Below are 19,959 nucleotides of genomic sequence, written 5' to 3'. Positions count from 1 at the left end.
GACTTTAAGACACAAGTGAATGTGGTATTAACGTCGTGCATTTTACATAATCACATAGTTGATTTGGAGCCAAATGACATGATAATACAAGAAGTAGATGTTGAAGTAGTAATTCAACCTCAAAATGTTCAAATTACTCAAAATTCTCAAGGAAGTCAAAGCTATCAAACACAAAGAGAAAGACGTGAAGAAGCTAGACAATGGTCATAAAAAAATGCAATTGCTCATGCCATGTTTATAAATTATGATAGGCGGAGGAACGAGGGACTTTAGTATATTAAGAAACTTTGATAGCTAAATAGCTATTGCTGCTTATTTTGGCTTTTGATATTTTCTTATTTCTTCGTGTTGTTGTAGTAATTGGGCAGATCCTGTATGAAAGAAATACTTCTATGGCTCATTACTGTTTTTCTATTATCTTTGAATGTTATTTTTACTGCTCGCTTTCTATGGTATATGTAGATTTTATATGTTTCTGCTAATTTACATTTGTGTTCTGTTGAGTATGAATTGTTCACGTCGTTTCTTGACTTGTAACAGTAAATCATGGGGGGGAAAAGGAGAGAAACAGTTTAGGTGGTCAAAATCAATGAAATATTTGATGTTGGAGATTCTAGCTGATGAAGTAAAGCAAGGGAATAAATCAACGAATCAATTTAAAGCCAGCTCGTTTAATCATGTTTCAAATGCCATTAACGAACAACTAGGAATGGATTGTTCATCTAAGCATGTGGAGAATCATCTTAAAACAATAAGAAACACTTGGAGTACAATCCAAACTCTACTAAATAAAAGTGGTCTTGGATGGGATGACAACTTAAAGATGATTACGGCCAGTCCCGAAGTCTATGCTATCCATATTTAGGTAAAATGTGGCTTATTTTCTTGTTTTCTTATTTCTTTTAGTTTGTAGTGGTTTCTTTTCTAAAATTCTGTCCAGTTATTGATTTTTTGCTTAAGAATAAATTTGAAAGTTTGTCTTATTAAAGCCATAATGCCTACAACATCCAAGTTTGCCGGTTACTTTCACAATGCAGTAGTAGATGATTTGTATCTCTACTGATCTTTCACATATAAAATATCTATACATATCAAAAACCACATTTTCGCAACTATCATGGGTTAAACAACATCCCTTGCAGTATGCAACCTTAGTAGGTGCATATGTTTTCCACCTTAGGGAGAAAACAACCTTACTAGCTAGAATACATTAGTATTGACTTTCATATAAACATGGCTTTAAAGTTGTTGGGTGCATTAATATCTTTTTGATTATTAGTAGTGCGGTTGTAGAAGAAAAAGTACATGAAATATGGTATAGAATGTGGAATATATATGACCATGGTGTATGGTGTTAGGGCTAACTTGCGTGTGATTTGAGTAACCACACAGGGTACCTGCTAATTCTACAGTGACCTAGTGTTTTTACCAGAAGCGTTTTGGTTCAATGATGATAGTTTGATGTATCCAATCTGAGGAGCATCATCTCCTCCAGTGGGTAGCTTGCAGATTCTTGATTTTATAAGATTCAGAAAAACTTTCTCCCGTCTGAAAGCCGGAAGATTATTGGTATTTGCTAAGACTATACAATAATTATTTATTCACTTGAAGAAAATCTAAGAAAAAAGGCATGCGGTGAAACTTATTCACAACAATACAAAGTATAGAAAACTTAAATAATAGACAGATGAATTAATAGCTTCTTCTCTAAAAACATATAACAAGTTTATGAAGATTGTAGAAAAATTTAGAAGAGTTCAACAATATGAACATGCATCAATGATAGCTGAGTTGTCTCGGACCTATGGAGTACTGTTAGTTTCACACCACTTGCTTCAGGTCCTCTGTATATCAACAAAAACAATACATTATAAGGTTATTTGTGTTTAATTTTGATTTTTTTATTAAAATTAAGTAAAAAAAAAAAGAAGCTTTGCGTGTTATTAACTGGTGATGCTTCTGTTTGTCGTCGTGAAGTTTTGATTGTGTTCGATTGCTGATAAAATTCTAGTGCAAATTTTTTAATTCAACTTTTTATTTGTCTATTCCGAAGCAATTTAAGTGTTTTTCTGCATTTTTCGCTGCATCTTGTTCATCAATGTATGTCTTCAAGTTTTTTTTTTTTGCCTGTTTTGTTGTTTATTAAGGTGATGATTCTTTTTGTTTTGAAAATCTGATCATGTTCGATTGCTGACAAAATGCTAGTGCAAAGCTTTGATCTTTGTGTTGAAAACTTGAATTTTAGTGTGTTTTATAAGTTCTTGGGAAGTCCTTTAGTGATATCCATGAAACTCAAATATACAAAATAGATTCATTTGGCCGCTGCAAACAATGATATAAAAAACTTGAGCTACAAATAGAGTCGCTAGTAGAAACAGTCTACAAACTTATTGATATTAGGAACTTAGAATCAGAAAATATTTTGAGATATTAACCTACTGCTGCAAATTTATTAGCCACATGATTCTCCTTAATTTTTGGCTTAGTTGACTAATATAAAAACATACATAAATGAGATCTAAATGTGGGGTGTGACCTCTTCCATTAGAGTTTAATAATTACTTTATTAAATTGGTAACTTTTACCAAACAGACCTATAAATAGTAATATTTTTATTTTTGATGATGATGAGTCAAAATTTGTGTGCTAAAAGGTAAAAGGAAACAAACCTATTAAAATCATAGGTAGAGATGAAAGGTATATCAATTAATGAGATGTTCAAGGTATTTGGCTCACATTTATCAAACGGCATATTGAAAATGATTGTGGAATCCTTTTTATCAAAGTTGCTGAACCATAATGGAAAAGTGTTTTATGAAGTTACTGGTATGATAGAAGAGGTAAAATACTTCTGTTTCAATGTTTCTCCCTCATTATCAGAAGTAATATTGTTTCTCCCAGAATAACACTTAGAACATAACACTAGTTATTGTACTTGTAACGGTCTGTTTATTTTACATTAACCTATTAGAACTGAATAAATTTGACACCAAATTTTCTCTAATCTTTGCATTGTAGGCATATCCCAATCATAACAAGTTCATCAACAAAAAAATTGAAATGTTTGACGAAATGTCTCTTGTGTGTGGAAATGATCGGGTTAGGGGAGATTGTGCTAAATCGTTTGAAGATATAGATTTTGATAGTTTTTCTGAGAAAGATAATGATAATGACCTTGAAGGACCATCCATCGAAAAGGATGTGCAAGTAACCGAAGCTTCTCAAATCAAGGCAAGTCGCAAAAGAAAACGTTCTTTTGAGGTGCAAGATGTTGTAGGTGATATATCAATAAAGTTTGAAGAAGTGGCAACGACAATCGGTAGAATGGTTGATAGTCGTCTAGATGTGGCGAAGTTGTATGAAGAAGTTATGGCAATGGAAGGTTATAATGAAGAGTTCCTCGGCGATGCTTTTGATTATTTGGTGCAAAGCGACACTTTAGCTAAGGCATTCGTGGTCAAAAATCAAAATCTTCGTAAGGTGTGGTTGGAACGATTCAAGCAACAACAATAGTGACACCTATTGGTTAGTTTAGCTTCGTAGGATTTGGAAACAACTATTATTCACACGCTTTTATTTTTGATGATGTATCGTGTATTTGCTTCCAAACTTCTATTTTTTCTTTCATTTTTGATATGTATCTCGTGTATTTGCTTCCAAACTTCTCTCTTTTGTGCATTTGTGGGAATTGATTAGGAAGCATGAATTATGTAAGTAATAGTTGCTTAATTTTAGCATCTTGTAATATTTTGATACTTGATATTTGTATTATTTGCTATGGTTAAATTAGTTCCGACAGAATATTGAGTTGCTTGATATACTAGTTCATTATTTAGTAGTATTTTTCAAAAAATATGTTTTCCTCTCACCAATCAAACAACTAAAAATATTTTTTTAAAAAAATATTTTCTGTTCACCAACTAAACACCATTAAAATATTTTCCAAAAAATATTTTTCATTCACCAACCAAACATAAAAAAATATGTAGAAAATTAACTTATCTTCCATAAAAACATTTTCCATCGTACCAAACCCACCCTTTGTCTTGTAGCTACACTGAGCTCAATGTACAAAAAGATAATTGGCATTTGTTCTGCTTTTATCAATGAAAAAACCCTAATGACCCCCTTCACTATTTTCTACTGAAAAAAACTCTTCTATTCGGAAAAAGTAGGGTTTTCACAGTCTTCTCGAGCGAAAATCTTCCGTCTGCTAGTACTAATTTTTCACTGGTAAGTTTTTCCTTTTAATTAGTTATGTATTTGATTTATTATTTGCAAATTTTGGTAGAAGAAAAAGTTGAAAAAACACTTGGACCGGGTAAGTTTTTCCTTTTAATTAGTTAAGTATTTAATTTATTATTTGCAAATTTTGGTAGAAGAAAAAGTTGAAAAAACACTTGCACCGGTAAGTTTTTCCTTTTAATTAATTAAGTATTTGATTTATTGTTTGCAAATTTTGGTGGAAGAAAAAGTTGAAAAACACTTGCACTGGTAAGTTTTTCCTTTTAATTAATTAAGTATTTGATTTATTATCTTCAAATTTTGACAGAAGAAAAAGTTGAAAAAACACTAGGTGATTTCTTCCCGTCTATTTTAGCCTTGTTAGATGGAGTTACCTAGTACCTTTTATCTGTTGTTAGTGGAGGTGGCAGGTGTCCTGTGGAATTAGTTGAGGTGCGCGCACAAGCTGGCCTGGACACCGCGATTATCAAAAGAAAATTTGGTATATGAGGTCGCAGGTTCAAATCTCAGTAGAAACGAAAAATAATAGTTGATTCTTCCCATTTGTCCTAGCTTTGGGGGATAGAGTTACCTGTTGCTGGTGGGTTGCTGGGTTGCTGGGTTGCTGGTGGGAGGTGGCTGTTATCTCGTGGAATTAGTTGAAGTGTGCACAAGCTGTCCTGGACACCACAGTTATCAAAAAAATTGGTATGTGAGGTCTTAAGTTCAAGTCCGAGTAGACCCTAAAATATTAATTCTTCCAATTGTCCTAGCTTTTGTGGACAAAGTTATTTGGTACTTGCTGCTAGTGGGAGATGGCTGGTATCCTGCGGAATTAGTTGAGGTGCATGTAAGCTGTCTCGGACATCACGGTTATCAAAAAAATTGGTATCTGGGGTCTCAAGTTCAAATCGCATCGCAGTAGACACAAAAAATACTAGTTGATTCTTCCTATTTGTCCTAGCTTTGATGGACTGAGTTACCTGGTATTTGTACTTGTTGCTGGTGGGAGGTGACTAGTGTCCTGTGGAATTAGTTGAGGTGTGCGTAAGTTGGCCCAGACATCATGGTTATAAAAAAAAAAATGGATTTGGGTGCTGGGTGGGCTCATGGGAGCAATAATTTTTTTTCTTGTTAGTTTGAAGTCTTGTAATTGGGTTTAAAGAGATTGAGGGCTGACATTTTCAACTTCCATTAGTAAAGGTACTGCTTTCTTGGCATTTTGTTCATTAGTGAAACAGGGTCTTCTGTTTTAAATATTTTTTAGCTCTATTTTGATCCTGTTAGATACTTCCTTTTTGAGTCGAGAGTCAAGACTCTACGTTACAAAAGGTAGAGGTGTAAGGGCTGTGTACTTGTGGGGTTACACTGGGTATGCTGTTTTATTCTTTGTTGTTTAGCTCTATTCTTGTCCTGCTGGGTACTTCCCTATTGAGTCGAGAGTCAGCGTTACAAAAGGTAGAGTTAAGGGCTGCATACTTGTGGGATTACTCTGCGTATGGTGTTATGTTTTTGGTTGTTTAGCTCTATTCTTGTCCTGTTGATACCTACCTTTTGAGCTGAGGGTCTTTCCGAAACAACCTCTCTACCTTACAAAAGTTAGGGGTAGGTTATGCTTATATTCTACCCTACCCAGACCCCACTTGTGGGACTGGTGTGTTGTTGTATTCTTAATTGTTTATCTCTATTTTCTAATTGATTTAACTCCCACCACCGGATAGTCCTTTTTTTCAGAAAGATGGTTGTGTGTTATGTTGGATTTCATTTCTTGAGTGCATTTGTTCAGTAAATATCAATATTAATTGACTGATTAAAGATTATAATGCTTTTTCTTTCTCCTTATTACTAGATATTTGGTTCCAACCTATGTAGGCGCAAGAAAAACGCACGGTAGATTGATAGATATTTCATATGTGCACTCTGTGCAATTGTGAATGAGAAGAGTTAAATAGAACTACGAAGGTAGAAAAATCCAAATCAAAGTTGACTATGGGGATCACAACATAAGATACAACAACAACAACAACATGCCCAGTGTATTCCTTAAGATCACAAGATAAGATAATCTTGTAAAATGCTGGATGATTAACATAAAACTACATATAACAAATAAGTCACAGTAGAAAATGATAAAAAGAAAAATAAAGCAATTAACATGTCAAATAAGACTGAACCTTATTACTCAGTACTCCCACTGCTCCACATTGTTTGCCATGGAGTACCTAAATTGTCTGTATGAAGTAGGACATAGACTCTTCAAGTTTTTTTAAAATAAATTTTGTATTTAGAAACTACATAAAATGTATCATAAGTCAAAATAGTTAATAATTCAAAATAATTAAGAGAAACACGGTCTTAGAAGGACCTTGTTGACTCTCCAAATAGTAAATGTACAAAACAAATTGGAATGGAGGGAGTATCTTCTATATATTTTTCGTATTGTTCGGTTCACATACATTGCGTTCAATGTTTGCTAGGTGTCTTTTGTCCTTGTCGAAAAAATAAATTCTTTGCAAGCATATTGGTATTATCTATGGATGTCAATCTTAGGTTTCATGAGACAAGGTGGTGGTCCTCCTTTTGTGTTAGAATGGAAAAACAAATGTGTGAATTTAAGCAGTGGTTGATTGAGTATCACCATCTGAATGGATAAATATAGGGCGTTGAAATATTAGGAAGACTGAAGACGGAGAATATACATGGCCAACATTGTCCGACATGAAATTGTGGCTATACAGAGGAGTCAAAACCAGATATCTGAAGGTTGTTGTATTTACAGGTTTTGCAATCTTTCGCCTTAGCACCTGCTTGATGGTGCTGAGCCTTTTTTGGATACGAAATACAAGTTACCCTCTTAAAAAAAAAAAAGGTTTTGCAATCTGAAAGATGGTGTTAAGAATTTGTTGATTAGGCTAATTTCTAACTGATAATTCTAAGATGTGAGTGATGGTACGTAGATAGTGATTGAGATGAATAATCTCCAACTAGCTTATGGTTTGTCAACACTCATCTGAATAGTGTTTGGCAAGTTTGTGTGTTCACATTATTAATAGTATTTGAGGTTATAGCATTGTTCAAGAATCAAATATTTTGGTACGATTGGTATAGGTTTGTGGCCCTTGAGATATATGAGCTAGTGTGTCTAATTGCGTATGAGCTTATCAAATGTGAAATTTACGAAAAGTACTTTTAAGGGATTAAGACATGTAAGAAAGAGTACATAATTGTTATTCTTTAATGAATTGTAGCAGGCATTGTGCTTATCTAATGTAACTCTATGAAAAGAATTCTTAATCGGACTGAGACATATTCTAAAGAGTACACCAGCATTGTCGTCAAATGTATTGCGGCTTCCATTGTGGAAGTGGAAGTGCATGATAGAGAAATGCCTAGCACAAATTTGTGGAAGTTGAACTGATGAATAGCAAAAGAGTTTTTCATGGACCATCCATTGTGATAGATAGATTCTTGATAAGTTTTGGTTGTGTGGTTGATATTTGGGAGGGATAGTAATTTATAGTCGATCTGGTACAAGGAGGGGAACTAAAAATTACAACTCTAAAATCTTTTTGAGAAATTGCTAAATAGCCAAAGTTTTTCTCTATTGGCTGCATGATGCATTTTTTACAAATACTGGGGTGCATGGTTTGAGGAAAAAGGGATCTAGAGTGGCTATGTTGGAATCCATCTTCATTTGTGATGCAGGAAAACTTTCCAGCATCCATGGATTTATGGATATGGACTTGGCTTGGCCAATCTAGAGGACATGTTGATATGAAGATAGTTGTGCTCTTTAGCAGCTAAATGTTTTGGAGCTTTGTAAATGAAGAGATATTTTGTTTTTGCACCTGATTCATAGGAAATAGAACATAATGACGCCAAGGGAAGTTGCATTTTCACATTATATATGGCATGCAGACCATCTCTTGCATTTAAAAATTTGCGAGGAGGAGGTGACAATGATGAGGTGGTGTTCATGTGCAACGAGTATGAGGAAGATCAGAACCGTATTCTGTTGCATGTAGAGTTGCCTTAAATCAATTCTGTCTAGCATTTTTGTTATCTAGAATAGGGGCAGATCTAGGGCCATAAGCAATTACAGAGCTGGAAGAACAAAAGGCCGGCAAGGTGAGGAAGTAAGCATCGGGTCACTGAATTGCCTTTCAAATACCAGGGAAAGATATAAGTTTAAGATTGTAATTTTGGGTTAAAGAGAGTATACTTTTTTCTATTAAGAGTTGTAAGGACAACATAGTTGAATGTTTCACAGCAGTGGACTATATTCTATTAGGTCCCTTTTGTCCATTTGTTGTTTTTCTTTGTTTGCAATTACTGAAGTTCAGTATTTGCAAATAATGGGTTGGCCTGTTGTTATTTGAAATCTTGGTAAAATATTGAAGAACTTTGTTGAAGAGTTTTTTCAACTGAAAATAATGTCTTCGACTAACTGTTTAACTTCTATTCCAAGGAAATTCATATCCAAACACAGCTTCAACTTTCAAATACTCTTGTCCAACTTCAACATCCTATACTTTTTTCAATTTCAACCAGATATTGTCCAAATGCCTATTACGTTGTTTTAACACCTGCTTGATTGTGATATGTGAATATATTTTGATTTAAAAACAACACTGCATAAAGGAAGTGAGTGGTATGGTCTGCGTACACTTTACCCTCCCCAGACCCCACTATGTGGGAATACACTGGGTATGTTGTTGTTGTTACTGCATGAAGGAAGTTTTGTCCTTTAGCAATATGCATTTATTTGAGACCTGTCATGTATAGTTTATATTTTGATAGAGGTGAGACTGTACTCATCTTTGCTAAAGGAAAAAAAAGTAAAGATCTGCATAGCAATATTTTGTCTTTTCTAGAATTTGAGCTCCATTTATATCTCTTATATCTATCTGACTTTCAGATTTGTCAAAGTGTTTTTCAGTTGGCGTCTAAGATGTCGGATTACCCTGTGCTTGATAATCTTCCCATTAATAAATGGAAGGTAGCAGAATTAAGGGAAGAGCTTAAGAGGAGGAACTTAACAACAAAAGGTCTAAAGGATGAGCTGGTTAGGCGATTAAATGAAGCTATATGCAAAGAAATGGAAGTTGCTGAATTTAAAGAGCATAAGGATGATGATCGTGACATTGATCCTGCCAGTGGTGTTGAAGATACTGAACCAGAGCCTGATCCTGTTAAATTAGCCGATGATGTTCTGGAGCATCCCCAGGATGAATTTGATGATATTAATGGTGATGTTGCTAGGGCCAGCACCAAGATTTGTCTTGTTGAAATAGACCAGAACAAAGTTTCTGATGAGGTTGCAACTGGAGGTACTGGTGATGCTTCTGGAGAAAGAAAAAATTCAGAGGCTCCTGTTGGTAACACTAGTGTTATAAATGATATTAAGTCTACTGATCAATTTGTTGAAGACAAAACCGATATGGAACAAGAGGTTTTTGATTCTTCTCAGAATAATGATGTTGTCGATAGGGTATCTGGAATTAAGGATGTTGGTATTCAGGACAGTAGCACTGGACAGGATGCTGTGGATATGAAAGACTCATCTTCTGGGGGAGTGCTTGAGAACAATCTTTGGAGACAAGAAAATGATGTGGAGGTAACCCCAGTAACATCCAAGGAAGCCTTGGAAAACAGTAACATTAAGTTGGAGAATGAGGGCCTGAAACTCTCAGGCATGGATGCTGAGTCTGATATGTCCAATCCAGGCACTCAGGTATACGAGGTCAACCCTGATTTAGGGTCTCAAATAAAATCTGACTCATTTTCTACCATTAATGAAAATAAAAATTTAAATGATAATTTGAATGCTGATAATGTTAAATTAGTAACTGAAGTTGTTAGGCAAGAGATGGAGCTGCAGTCATCCAGCAAAGACCTGTCAGATGTTGGTGGCATTCATCCATTGGATGATCAGACGCCACATGAGATGCATGGTCTTGTTGGAGAAACTGATAATGACAGATCTTCAGAGGTGAAATTTAGCATGAAACATGCCAATGCAGATCAGGTTTCTGTTGCTGCAACCATGGTAGAGCATGGGTTGGAAAGTAACACTTCGTATAACAGTGAGCAAAAAGATGTACAGTTTAAAAAAGCTAGAACTTTAGGTGATGTTATAGATCCTGGTTCGTCATCCAAGAAAATCGAGACATCTGCTGAAGATAAACATTGTATTGCTGCTTCCATTGATGATAGAAAAGGTATGGATGGAGACACTCCCTTACAGTAAATATTACTGTTCTTTTCCTTCCTAAGGCTGGTTCTTCTAGATCTGTTGTGTGTTGTGTCTGTGCATGCAGTTTTGAGCAAGATATCTGATGTTGTGGATGGTGAGAATATGGAAAAGATAAAATTGGATCAATCTTCAGCTGACGATTCAATGGAGGAGGATGTAGTAGAGACAAAGCATGTGGATTTTGATCATATTTTTAAGGAGGGGAATGATAAGGCTGAAGAGCGTCTTACGGGAATGACGGAAGAGCCCAAAGTTCTACGGAATGGTTCTTCTGATGCAATGCAGCTAGACAATCCTTCTGAGAAGGTTGAGTCTCCTCAAGAAACTAAAGATAGGTTTCCTGTATTGTCAGAGAAGAGAAAGTTTCAAGGTACTCACATCTTCTCTTTAGTTCTCTCTCGTCCCCTCCCTCATTTCTTGAAACTCTCTCTCTTTTACCTCCTGTTATTCACATGTTTGTTGATAGCATTTTCTTTTACTGTTAGTATTCTATATTAGAGTTTGTTTCTATGTATTCTTTTAATTGATCCACCTGGTGAGGAGATTAGTGGAGCAGTATAGGGAAAGGAAGAGGGATTTGCTCATGGTGTTCATCGACCTGGAGAAGGCGTATGACAAAGTCCCTAGGTAGGTTCTTTGGAGATGCTTGGAGGTGAGAGGGGTCCCGGTGGCGTACATCAGAGCTATTAAGGACATGTACGATGGAGGGAAGACTCGGGTGAGGACGGCGGGAGGAGACTCGAAGCATTTTCCGGTTGAGACAGGGTTGCATTAGGGATCGACTCTCAGTCCTTTCCTGTTTGCGTTGGTAATGGACGTGTTGACGCGGAGTATCCAAGGTGCGGTGCCTTGGTGTATGTTATTTGCGGATGATGTAGTGCTGATCGATGAGACGCGGGGCGGTGTGAATGAAAAATTGGAGGTTTGGAGGCAAACCCTTGAATCTAAGAGTTCAGGGTGAGTTGATCCAAGACGGAGTATATGGAATGCAAGTTTAGTGACTTGAGGCAAGAGGATGATGTGGTGGTGAGGTTGGACTCCCAGGGTGTTTGTAAGAGGGATAGTTTTAAGTATCTTGGGTCTATGATTCAGGGGAATGGCGAGATTATTGGAGCAGGATGGATGAAGTGGAGGCTCGTCTCCGGAGTGTTGTGTGATGAGAAGGTGCCCCTTAAACTTAAAAGACAAATTCTACAAAGTGGTAGTCCGTCCGACCATGCTGTATGGAGCGGAGTGTTGGCCAGTCAAGAACTCCCACATCCAAAAATTGAAGGTGGCGGAAATAAGAATGCTGCGTTGGATGTGTGGACTTACTAGAGGGAATCGAGTTAGGAATGAGATTATCCGGGAGAAGGTGGGAGTGACTTCGGTGGAGGATAAGATGCGGGAAGATTGAGATGGTTTGGGCATGTGATGAGGAGGGGCACGGAAGCCCCAGTTCGTAGGTGTGAGGCTAGCTTTGGATGGCTTTAGGAGAAGTAGAGGTAGGCCGAAGAAATACTGAAGGGAGGTGATTAGACATGACATGGAACAACTACAATTTACTGAGGACATGACTCTAGATAGGAAGGTGTGGAGGGCGCGGATAAGGGTAGAAGGCTAGTGTGAGTCTGTGGGTTGTAGCAAGTAGTTCGGTGATTTTCTTGTTTAGCCGGGTTAGTGTTCTTTGGACTGTGTCCATAGGTAGGAGTCTCTAGCCAGGAGAGTTTGGGTGTGGTGGGTGTCTTTGGTCTCTGTGTGTGTTCCTACTTGGTGGGTGTCCTATTTCTTAGCATTTTTTATGATTTCTATTTTTGCTATTTTATTCCTTATTCTATTATGTCATCCATCTTGCTGCTTGTTTCATTACGACCTTGTTTACTATTCTTTATCTTGAGCCGAGGGTCTATCGGAAACAACCTCTCTGCTTCTTCGGAGGTAGCGGTATGGACTGCGTGCATCTTACCCTCTCCAGACCCCACTTTGTGGGAACACACCGGGTTTGTTGTTGTTGTTGTTGATTTGTTGAAGGTCTAAATAGTAAAACTTCTGTGTACTTGTTAGATGTTAAAACCCGGATTGTAAGTATGTTGTTTATTAGTTTGTTTATTTATGAATGCTAGCTCTTCTGATTGATCCACATGTTTTATGGTGTTATGATCAATAAATTGCCACACAATTGCTCAAGATTCCATTGTTAAAGTTATAGCTCACAACTGGTTTGCAGCTAAAGTTGTGCTTATTAGTGTGTTAGTGTACTGAAAGTTCTAATACCAACGGCAGATATGGGGTTCTTCTTGCAATGTTTGATATGAAGCACTCTTCAGTACATTCACTCTGGATAATTTTAGCAAGTGGGAATTAACCAAAATGATCTACTCTTTTCTTGTAATATAATTTGGTTTCATAAGATTTTTGACTTGTTGGTGGACTATTTGCAGATGTAGTAGGAGGAGGGAGTAAAGAGCCTGCGAAAAGGCAGCGCAGTCGTAACACTGAGATTTTGAGGACTGCTGAGCCACAAAATTCAAGTATTGCTTTATCAGAAAACGTAGAGGAGACCGCCCTTATCAAGCCTGTCCTTGGCAGGACTGACTCTACAGTTAGTGAGGATGCACCCAAGGAGCGTGTTGGTGAGTATTTGTTTTCTTGGTAAATTGCACGAGCTTCAGATGCAAGCGGCATAAGAATAATTGGTTTCTTTGTTCTGGTAATATTCCAGTACCAAAGTCTTCCAAAGCAGCCACTAATTCTCTCAAAATCGAGAACTTCGTGCGGCCCTTTACGCTGAAAGCTGTGCAAGAGCTCCTTGCAAGAACTGGTGAAGTCTGCAGTTTCTGGATGGACCAGATAAAGACCCATTGCTACGTCACGGTAGAATCTTGCTCTCTCCTGCTGCATTTCATGCTCCTCTTAGACAATAGCAATGACTTTTGCATGCCTTGGCCTCTTGGCAATGCTCTCTTGAACTTGTTAGAAAAGTGTCTTTACTTTGCTTCCTTATTTAGTGCTCGGGTTACTAAATTGATGAATATTTTCTCTCTACAGTATTCTTCGGTAGAGGAAGCCATCGAGACCCGAAATGCTGTTTACAACCTCCAATGGCCACCAAAAGGAGGTCGTCTCCTGGTTACAGATTTTGTTGATCCCCAACAGGTGCAAACAAGGATGCATGGACGGGAGCCTCCTACTCCAGCAACAAATCCCAGTCCTTCAGTACCTCCAGCTTCATCCTCAGTTCAAGCACCACTTGCTCGGCTACAGGGTCGCAAACAACAAGTTGAGTCGGAACATCCACTCACGCGCCCGCCACCACCTGCTCCTCCGACCGCCCCACCAACAAAAGAGAGGCTGGCTCCACCTGTTGCTGATAAAAATGATCCCCCTGTTATTACTCTGGATGACCTATTCAGAAAGACTAAAGCCGCTCCCCGTATCTATTATTTGCCGCTGACAGATGAGGAAGTTGCTAAAAAGCTTGCCAGTAGAGGAGATGCTAAGAACTAGAGCTTTAAGTGAACAAAGGGCCTGTTTGTAGATGGATTATGGAGTGGTGTTTTGATGTAATGCTGATACTAGTTTGCCCTCACAGAAAAGTTGCAGTCGTGAGGCTAGGCTTACTGAGACCTTGCTTTCTTTTCTATTTTCCTTTCGTTAATGGTTCCTGCAGGGTTGAAGCCTCTACTGTATTTTGCTTTTGGGTTGAAGCAACGTAACAAAATGTGCAGATTATGCAGAGTCTTGTGTGAGGGTCTGCCTTCATGGGGATCTCTCAACGCTTGGTAGCTGTAAATGCCATTTACCACCTCTTCGTTTTCTTCTTCAGTGTAAAATTTTAAGAAAAGGAAGAGACACATTGATCATGGAACCCAATTGCTGTTTGAGTTTTCAGGCCTTCTTAAAATTTTAAATCAAGAGATCTTTTTACCATGTGAAATATTATATACTCCCAGAACCACCCTCAAATTTTAAGCCAGTTTGGGCTCGTCTGTATGTATGTTTGCCATCCTTTTTATTGGACTCGTTTCATTCAAATATTCAATATTTAATTTAACCTGCAGTAATTATTGTCAAACCTTAGACAAAAGTACTACTACTTTTCTTCTTGTACGTTAGTTGCTGAAAAAGTTGGTTTCTCAAAGCAGTTTTCGACAATGGTTTAACTTGGCAAAATAGCTCGGTGTACCCTTGTATTTGGTCCGATTTGTAAACTGGATACTCCTACTTATATGTTTGTCATTTGGATCCTTGAACCTATTAAAAAACATTTAAAATACTTTTTCGGTGTGTGTAACACAATTGTTGCCACGTCAACTTTCACGCCAGCTTTCACGTCATTTTAAAGGCTACATTAAATTTCATGTCATTTTTAAAATGCCACATGAGAAATTAAATACTCCCTTCGTCCCAAATTATGTGTCATCATTTCCTTTTTAATTCGTCCCAAAATAAGTGTCGCCTTTCCTTATTTGACAACTTTTTAAAGGCACAATTACCCTTTTACCTTTATTGGTTCCACTTAATTAAAAAAAAAAGAAGATATTGACACATTTTTTGATAAAGAATAATTTGATAAACTTTACCAAGTCTTCCCTTATTTCTTAAACTCCGTGCCCGATCAAATGGTGACACATGAAATGGAACGGAGGGAGTATTAAAAAAAAGGACAAAATTGGCCGCTTCCTTTGCCTTCTTCTTCTTCGTATGAACAAACACACACCATCAATTCATTCCTGTCATTCCTATAATTAACAATCCATAATTGGCCTAACAATTAAGATCCATAATTGGCAGCAAAATACGGATCAAAATCTAATTTTTCTTCTCATAATTTTTTTTTAACAATCTAAACAAAAGGAAGCAAGGAAATCAAATGTAAATACAACTTCCATATAATCTTCAAATCAAGTCTTGCTGCTTCTCTGCAAGCTGATTTTAAGAAGGAATCAAATTTCACAAAAAACAATTAGCAAGCATTAATCTTTTTTGTCAATTTCAAAAAATAATAAACGAGCTATTGGTGAGGGTGGGGGGGGGGGGGGAAGGGTTGTACTGGTGCGAAGAAGAAAGGTTCTGGGTGGTTGGGGGTGGAGGGGTTGTAGCCAGCGAAGAAGAAAGATTACGGGGTTGGGATTGGGTGGCAAGCAACCTTGGGGCTGTCATGCTGCGGGGGTGGGAGGCTTTTTATTTTTATTTTTAATTATTACGAAATATTACGAACAGAGCAGGAAAAAAAATTAAGGAACAAGAATTAGAGAGAGAAAATAGAGAAAAAGGGAGAAAAAAAAGCTCAAATTGCTTCAACAATGGTGTTAAAAGCAAATGAGGAAGGAGGAGTATGAAAAGGGCATTTACAAGCCTTTTTAAGACTGTTGGGCCCCTATTTTTAATGGCTTACGCGCCGTTGGAGGTTGCAATGCATGCTCCTATGTGGTTCCAGCCTCATAGGATGCTAGGTCAGAAAAAGTGTTTAAAATATTACTTTTTAATGGGTTCAAGGGTTCAGATGACAAACATGTAAGTAGGAGTATCCACTTTACAAATCGGACCAAGTACAAGGATCCACCGAACTATTTTTCCATTTAACTTTACTAAAACTAGGTCTGATGCTTCATATTTCTTCTCTGATTAAGCTTACACTACAGTAAAGACACATACGAAATTTATGAATCACTAAGTAATAGATATCAAAGTGGAAAGAACTTTTGCCTCCTCTCTAAGGAACTTTTGGCTCCTTTATCGTTTCATCTTCAAATATTTATCTTATGCAATGAGCAAACACACACACATATTTCATACCCTTAATAGCTCCCCATGCAGTCAATTTATGTTAAGTTGTAATCTAATCAAAGATTAAAGTGCGAAAACAAAAGAGTCAAAGCTAAATAGTAAATAATAATTGAACAAGTGAAAGTATAGATAAATAGTCTTTTAGACCATGAGGCCATGTGACAATAGATATCTGAAAGTAAAATTATAATTTAATAATTATTCTAGAGTAAATACATAATTACCCCCTGATCTTGTCCGAGTTTTGCAAAAAAATACCTAAACTTTCACTTTGATCTATTACCCCACGATTCTTTTTTATTTCGTTATAAACACAACAGGAGAGTGAAATACACGCGCCAATCAGATGTTGCCACGTGTCAAATACGTTTAATTTCATATATTTTTATTTTTTAATACACTTTTCCTTTTTATTTAGTTTAACACCCCACCCCACCCTCTCTTTCCCCCACCCCCAATTCAGCACCTCCACCTTCCCCCATACAGCACCTTCCCTCCCCACCCCTCGCGTCCAGCACATCCCCCTCTTCCTCGTCCAGCACCTCCCCCTCCTCATCGCCGCCTCGCGTCCGACACTCTCTCCGTCCAATTTTTTTCTTTTTGTTCAAATCAATTCAAAAATTAGTTTTATGATTGAATTGAGTTTTAAGGAAAGTTAAATGATTGAATTGAGTTTTGAAGATAGTTAAATGAGCTTTAATGAAACTTTAATGGAGGAGCTTTAAAAAAAAGCTTCAATGAAAAAGCTTTAATGGTGACATTGTGTTGAAGAGCTTTAATAGTGTTGAAGAAGATATTGTGTTGAATAAGAAATGATGGGTAGTTAAATGATATGATTTAATTGCAAAATGGAGTTTTAATGATATGATTTTAAAAAAAAAACTTCAATAGAGGAGCTTTAATGGTGGCATTCTGTTAAAGAAGAAAGGGTGGAGTTATGGTGATGATGATGATGATGTTGTTGTTGTTGTGGGCATAATTGATGTTGTTGTTGTAATTGATGTTGTTGAGTGATGGTGATGAAGAAGAAGTTGGGGAAGAGGACAATGGTGGATGGGGGATTGCGGGGGTAGGGTGGGGTGGGGGGTATAAGATAATTTTTAAAAATAAATAAATATTATTTTTTTTTAAAAGAATCTAAATTATATATTAAATTATTTTACACGTGGCAGCTTGTAATTGATCAAAAAGTCAAATTTGAGCCCTTTCACGTGCATGTGAAGTGTGTGTACACGCAGGGGGTCAAAATGGTGTGTTTGCAACGAAATAAAGAAGAATCATGAGGTAATAGGTCGAAGTTAAAGTTTAGGTGTCTTTTTGCAAATCTCGAACAAGAGCAATGGGTAATTATGTATTTTCTCATTATTTTATATGGTTATTGATTAACCCATTAAGAAAAATTCTAAACCATTATAAAATCAATAATTTATTTAAAAAAAAAAATTAAATTGTTATCGGCCCTCAAATCAATAATTCATTGTCTGAGTATCATTTTTTTATTTAGGTTATATCTCAATTCGATTTTGAACAATCCAATTCAAACATGCATTTTTGAAGTTTGGCATTGCCAAGCCAAACTAAAGACAGATTCTTGAAAGCTTGGCTGTGGCAAGCCAATCTTGATCAAATTTCAGACACATATCTCTAAGTTTTTTATGACCCACATAATTAATTTATTTTGCTTTAATAATTAAATAAGTTAAATCCTAAATCTTTTTGGGGAAGTTACCTAGTGGGATTAAAACTACTATCTACTATCCTTGATCGAGTGTTAGTGGAATTAAAACTACTACATCCACAACTCATGTTGATGGAACGTGAAAATGTAACTGTTCTATTTTTCGTATTATAAAAGGGTCCTCTCTCTGTCAAAAAAAGAGTAAGTTCCATCAAAACTATTCTGAAACGTAAGTTAAAGAAAGAGAAATATCACTTTTGTTCTTGGTTTAAGAACAAAAGAAAATAAGTGCTTCCGCTAATATTAGTTAAGAAGAAAAACAATGAAGAATTCAGTTATGTATTCTTCAATGAATTACTGTGATTTGGTTTATGTGAAAATAATGTAGTTCCACGTTCCTGAACAATTGATAGAATTATATATTAGATTGTTAAGTTATACAATCTGTTAAATCCTTACATGTGGTATCAGAACCAGTTTTTGAAACTAATGATTTTCCATTGCAATTAAAGTTTTCTATTAATTTTATGAATCCTAATTATGAAATTTTAGGGATTTAAATTTATCATTATTTTAAAATTTTAGTGATTGCTTTATCCGATCACTTAACAGTAAGTACTGTTATTTAACTAAAAGTGAATTCAGTGTTGTTGGCCTAATGAATCACATAAATATTCTGTTTTGTTGTTTAATATGAATAATAATATTAATGTTTGCTGTTAATGTTTACTGTTACTGTTATTAGTGTTGTTGTTCTAATATTAATAATAATATTAATGTTTGTTGTTATTGTTATTAGTGTTGTTGGCCTAATGAACCACATAAAATTTAGTACTGTTAATGTTTAATATTAATAATAATCACATTTGTTATTATATCACGGAAACAACTGTTTGCTATTAGAATAATTTAGTATTCAATAATAAATTTTATTGTTTTTTAATGTAATTTGGAGAATTTAGATTCGTTAATCACCAAAGTAGTCGAATCTTTATTAAAATTAATTTCAAAATAATGATTAGCTTAAAATCAAGGCTTAAGTCGTTGCCATGCACCTAAAGTTGTCCCGAAAATTCACTTAGACTACTCAACTAAGACCTGTACCTATCAGACCCCTAACCCATCGGAATTTGATCCAATCAGGCCTTTTTTCCCTACATGGCACTCCGCATGATGTTCACTCAATAAGGGCACGTGAGACACGATTTTTTGAATAAATAATGAATGAAAACGTGTCAAGTGGCACCGAGGGCCCAAATTTTTTTTAATAAAATAATTTTAAAAAAAAGGCTCTCCCCACCCAATCCGATACCCCCTCCCCCCTCTTCATATTCTTTTCCACTCTTCTTACTCATTTTTTTTCTTAAACTTAATTTACCTCCTATTTTTTCTACCTTTTCTTCATTTTTGTTCTTAGTTTTGAATTTATGTTTGAATTCGATTTGAATATTTTTGTTCTTAGTTAGATCTTATTCTTAATTCTTTTTCGCCATTAGTTTGCCGAAATAAATGAAACTTTGCCCGAAAAATAAAACTTTGCCGGATAAAATAAAACTTTATCGGAAAAATGTAAATTTTTTTTTTCAACAAAGCAACAAATTGTAAATTTAATTCAAAAAATAAAAATAAAAAATGCTATTTTCATAAATCAATAAGCTATTTCATCTTCCTCAATCCATTTTTAGTTTTCTCCATTACATTTATTATTGTAGAAGAGGAATATTTTTCAAGTATTAGTCTGTGTGTTTATGTATGTAGTTCTAGTACAAATGTTGATAAAAGAAAAAGGGGTACTGTAAGTTGATCTTCAGCTAAAATTTGTCTGTAATAATAAATAATCAGCCAAACAAAGTAGACTGATTAATTAAAATTCTCATTTTTCTCCTCCTGGAATGAAGGTGAATTCGTCAAGTGAAGCTAGTCGAATTCATCTTAGATATTGAATATTTAATAGCTTTGCTATTAAAAATGGAGAAGAGAATGAAAGAGAAGGGTGAGGGCAGGGTGGGGGTGGGGTATGTATCGCCCTAAG

The 19,959-nt window shown here is 35.9% G+C and overlaps 2 protein-coding genes across 5 annotated transcripts; both read left to right on the top strand.

Annotated features, from left to right (window-relative positions):
• Positions 1–2,584: 2,584 nt before the first annotated feature.
• Positions 2,585–3,816, top strand: LOC107869554. Its single transcript, XM_016716074.2, has 2 exons — positions 2,585–2,840; positions 3,019–3,816. The coding sequence occupies exons 1-2, from the start codon at positions 2,691–2,693 to the stop codon at positions 3,511–3,513; spliced, it is 645 nt and encodes a 214-aa protein (XP_016571560.2). The 5' UTR covers positions 2,585–2,690; the 3' UTR covers positions 3,514–3,816.
• Positions 3,817–4,037: 221 nt separating this feature from the next.
• On the top strand, positions 4,038–14,513 carry LOC107867564. Of its 4 annotated transcripts, none has more exons than XM_047410453.1 (6): positions 4,038–4,233; positions 9,164–10,445; positions 10,545–10,850; positions 12,901–13,092; positions 13,182–13,333; positions 13,508–14,513. In XM_047410453.1, the coding sequence occupies exons 2-6, from the start codon at positions 9,176–9,178 to the stop codon at positions 13,964–13,966; spliced, it is 2,379 nt and encodes a 792-aa protein (XP_047266409.1). In that variant the 5' UTR covers positions 4,038–4,233; positions 9,164–9,175; the 3' UTR covers positions 13,967–14,513. The 4 variants fall into 4 exon arrangements, with proteins under 4 accessions (XP_047266409.1, XP_047266410.1, XP_016569340.2 ...); XM_047410454.1 differs by having other exon boundaries at positions 4,086–4,233; positions 9,154–10,445; XM_016713854.2 differs by having other exon boundaries at positions 4,089–4,233; positions 9,143–10,445.
• Positions 14,514–19,959: the final 5,446 nt, after the last annotated feature.

Source organism: Capsicum annuum, chromosome 4 (assembly GCF_002878395.1).
Source record: "Capsicum annuum cultivar UCD-10X-F1 chromosome 4, UCD10Xv1.1, whole genome shotgun sequence".
Lineage (NCBI taxonomy): Eukaryota > Viridiplantae > Streptophyta > Magnoliopsida > Solanales > Solanaceae > Capsicum > Capsicum annuum.
This window is presented reverse-complemented; position numbering and strand designations above follow the sequence as displayed.

Bases quoted from the DNA above. Each gene is read 5' to 3' on its own strand.
- LOC107869554 (XM_016716074.2), top strand. From the start codon at position 2,691: ATGAAAGGTATATCAATTAATGAGATGTTCAAGGTATTTGGCTCACAT. The intron at 2,841-3,018 runs GTAAAATACTTC...TTTGCATTGTAG, and splicing joins TTACTGGTATGATAGAAGAG to GCATATCCCAATCATAACAA.
- LOC107867564 (XM_047410453.1), top strand. From the start codon at position 9,176: ATGTCGGATTACCCTGTGCTTGATAATCTTCCCATTAATAAATGGAAG. The intron at 10,446-10,544 runs GTATGGATGGAG...CTGTGCATGCAG, and splicing joins TTCCATTGATGATAGAAAAG to TTTTGAGCAAGATATCTGAT. The intron at 10,851-12,900 runs GTACTCACATCT...GACTATTTGCAG, and splicing joins AGAGAAGAGAAAGTTTCAAG to ATGTAGTAGGAGGAGGGAGT.